Source organism: Gossypium hirsutum, chromosome A11, assembly GCF_007990345.1.
Source record: "Gossypium hirsutum isolate 1008001.06 chromosome A11, Gossypium_hirsutum_v2.1, whole genome shotgun sequence".
NCBI classification, from domain to species: Eukaryota; Viridiplantae; Streptophyta; class Magnoliopsida; order Malvales; family Malvaceae; genus Gossypium; species Gossypium hirsutum.
The window spans coordinates 4,624,292-4,627,939 of NC_053434.1; the positions used below are offsets into that span (position 1 = coordinate 4,624,292).

The 3,648-nt window shown below is 34.9% G+C and overlaps 1 protein-coding gene across 1 annotated transcript; it reads right to left on the reverse strand.

The window, feature by feature from the left end:
- Positions 1 to 404: 404 nt before the first annotated feature.
- Positions 405 to 2,697, reverse strand: LOC107911980 (triacylglycerol lipase OBL1). The gene is made up of 5 exons (XM_041080692.1): positions 2,317 to 2,697; positions 2,039 to 2,232; positions 1,906 to 1,939; positions 1,197 to 1,813; positions 405 to 890 (listed from the first exon to the last, which is right to left on the reverse strand). Exons 1-5 carry the CDS (start codon positions 2,627 to 2,629, stop codon positions 612 to 614), a joined length of 1,437 nt encoding a protein of 478 aa, XP_040936626.1. The 5' UTR covers positions 2,630 to 2,697; the 3' UTR covers positions 405 to 611.
- Positions 2,698 to 3,648: the final 951 nt, after the last annotated feature.

Below are 3,648 nucleotides of genomic sequence, written 5' to 3' on the forward strand. Positions count from 1 at the left end.
TAGCCCTAATGTAAGTTTTACCCTGTCAAACTTGGCCATTAAGTTACCTAAAGAATTTGTTGCTCCAGCACATTGCCACATTGGTACCTCCAAACATTAACACTCTCAAACTTTTGTTGAATATATTGACGTATCCACTAAAAAACATCTCGACTAATGTGTTCTTGTCATATCATCAAGTTATTACCTAAAAAATATCGTTTCGCCATTTTAAAAAAATAGTTAATTAAATTTATCGTTAATTCTTCAAATCTAAAAAAATCATTCGCCATTGAAAAGTCGCCCATAGACCATATTATTGCCAACAATCTTCATCATCCACACCACCCCACTCCATATCCACTCACAAATCACCAAAACCATTCACCTTTTGCATCAACTAGTGAAACCAGAGAGAATGAAGCTGGGAAAAAAAAACAGCAGATCTACCTATTTTATTCAATAATCTCTAATATCTCCAAATGGAGATGAGCTAGATTTATACAAGAGGATTATATAGAAACAATCAAAAGAGCTCATGCAGCTAAACAACCTATCACACTAACTCTTTAGTACACATTTAAAGTTTAACATTTTTATTGAAATATTAAAAGTGCAAATGAAACTCTTGTTTAGGAGCGGTTCTTTTTATGGTGGAAATGATAGAAATGAAGATGGCGGAGGGATCCAAGACGAGTGGAGTTGACATAATCTTGGGCACAATGAGCTGGTACGCCAGGGATCATCAATCCAAAGATTCTGATAAAAAATAGCAGCCACCCTTCCTTGTAAGCTTCTCCATACTTGGTCAACATAATGAAGCTTCTTATCAGCTCATATATGGCGTTTCTTCGCATGTCAATGGAGCCCCAAATTGACAAATAGTTCTTGTATGGTTCTTCCTCAATTATCTGCATTACATTTCCCAATTCATCAGACCGGGTCAAGCTCTTTCAAGAAAGGCTTGATTAAATAATGTTAAGCCCAAAAAAGTCGCCTTCGGCCTTTTTAGGAACTAAATTGGGTCTTGAGTATTACATTTAAGATGATAACTCAGGTCGGTTGAATTGACCTCAAATTTCAATGAAGAGGATTATGTTATCTAGATTTAAACATAAACAAGATTTCCAATCAACGGAAAACAACATAATATTTTATAAGCTATATTCAAAACCCCTTTAATTTTGATGAAATATGTATGATGTTGACTTTCTTACCGATGGTTTATATTCGCTGTTGTAGTAAACGCAGGTACCAAAGTGCTTGAAGAGGCCATCAGAAGGAATCCTAGGAACCATATCATTACAGTAAACATATCTGTAATATTCAATCCTATTCTTTCTGAAATTCTCCTCCATGTACTGCCCGAACGCTTCGTCCCCCACTCTGGGTTGTCCGAACGTGTAAACCCCTTCCATCCTCTCAAGCAACAATTCCTCGTCGTGGTAAAACAGTATTCCCGGGAAAAGAATAGCCAAAGCCCCGCCCAAACTGTGGCCCGTCACTATAAATTTGGCTTCGGGGTTCTTTTGCAAAAGGTCTCTCAACGTATCCCTTATGTCGTAGTAAGCCAAGGGCGCTCGGCGTGGAGGGTGAGCTGAATCGTGGTCCACTTCTTGCGCCCACCCTACAATATTTTGCATCCCCAGGGCTTTCAAGAAACCGCTATGAACCTTTCCAATGTGAGGGAATTCGTACCATGACAAATCAACGTCCGAACACCAATCTTCGGTATTAAACGGTTGTGTTCCTCTGAAGCACACAACAATGGTGTCGTGGTCAACACTTTTATCTCGAAACATTACAACTTGTGTATCGGCTCTTCCAAGGAAATCTGTCCATGTCATTAACAATTAATTAACAAATCATTCCTTTAATAAGTTGAAAATAATTAATTATACTGCAAATCAAGAGGTAATCTGATACCATTCCAATAATCTTTATATCCCAAGAACTCCATCTGCACACGAACGAAGCAAACTGTAAGTCCAATTATGAATATTAACCTAATTTCTTTTATAAATAACAGTAAGTAAAAGGAAACCATCGTCATACGTACCTTCCATTGACCTTCGATAAGAGCTTGGTTATAAGCAGCATTATTGTAAGCTGCTTTACCAGCCATAATCGAGAGTGCTGGATAATACATGGCATTTCCATATTTAATAGTAATATCTAGCTCCATTCTCGTGTCTGTAAATCCAATAAAAGAGAGGTAGGCTGCAGCCTTCTTGTCTGGAATCACAACCCTCACTGTTCAACGTACAACCAGACATGATTATATTTATTGCACCCAAAGCTAATATCTCAAAGTGAACGACATAAATATTTATATACCTTGCATTATATTTCTTATGAGACCAAAGAAGCCACCATTAATGTAGAAAAAGTTGAGTAAAAACACTATGGTTCTCCCTATCATCGCCATCGGCATGGATATCTTATGCAGAAACTTCTGTATCAGTGCAGAAATGACTATAAGAAATCTGTACAGGAAACTTTCTAGTTCTTCAAAAGAGGACTCGATGAATTTCCTCTTCTTTAGATTTCTGGAAAATAAGACGCTAAAAATATCAAAGAGAGAGGCTTCCTTAGGGTTTATAAGCAAATAATTTGTGCACAAGTCTTTTTTGCTGGGTTTGGCTTCCATGATCGACACTGCAATACACTAATTGTGGGGAGGGGGGCTTCGATTGCTTTTTGGGATGCTTGAGAATCAGCTTAAAATGCCAAATTTATAGGCAGAAAAATAGTGGTGGTGGGGCAGGATATTACCTAGAGAGTTCTTTGGCAGTTGGTACAGTAAACATTTATTTTCACGTGTATTTATTATCACAATTATTTTCATATTTTAAATAATAATAATTTGTCTATAATGTAAAAATTCAACCTTTACCTTGTTGATTCCAAAAATAACTCCAAAATTAAAAAGAAATATAACCGACTTTTCCTTTATTCCATCAACAAATATAAATCCATCGGTCAATACTTGGGTACTCTGCTGTTGACATTTAAAATCATTAAAACGTGTAAGTCGGTGAATGTGTAAAAGTCATCAGATGCCACCCGATAACCAGAAATTGCAAGGAAATTCCTTTTTATTCACAAGTTTATTTTCACCTACTGTTTCTAATACCTTTTCACCTTCATTTTCTTATTATGTTACTTGTAAGACTCAAATTTTACTCTGGTCTAATAAAATCACAGCCCAAATATTAAAACTCAATTAAAACTCAAAATACCTCAAGCCCAAATACAACTTAAAATAAAAAATAAAAAAATAAAAAAATAAAGAAAAAGAAAAAAAACCTAACCTCTTCACCCTATGTGCCGCCCTAAGCACCGCCCTAGTCCTCTTTTGTCTACCACTTGTAAAAAGAAAAGATAGTAAATAATAAAAAAAATGTTGTAACAAGGCTATAAAAGTCATCATAAAACCAAATGTAAAAGAGAATGAGGGATAAAAAATATATTGTATTTTCACATAGAGATCAAAAATCCAAAGCAAAAAAAGGTTGATTTTAATTTCTTGTATTCCCTTTGTTCATTTTTCATTTTTATTATTTTATTTTATTTTCTTTATTTTATATATATATACATAATTTAATTGAATTACTTATTTGAATTCCCTTGCAAACATATATTTTTCCCTTTAAATCTATTTATGTA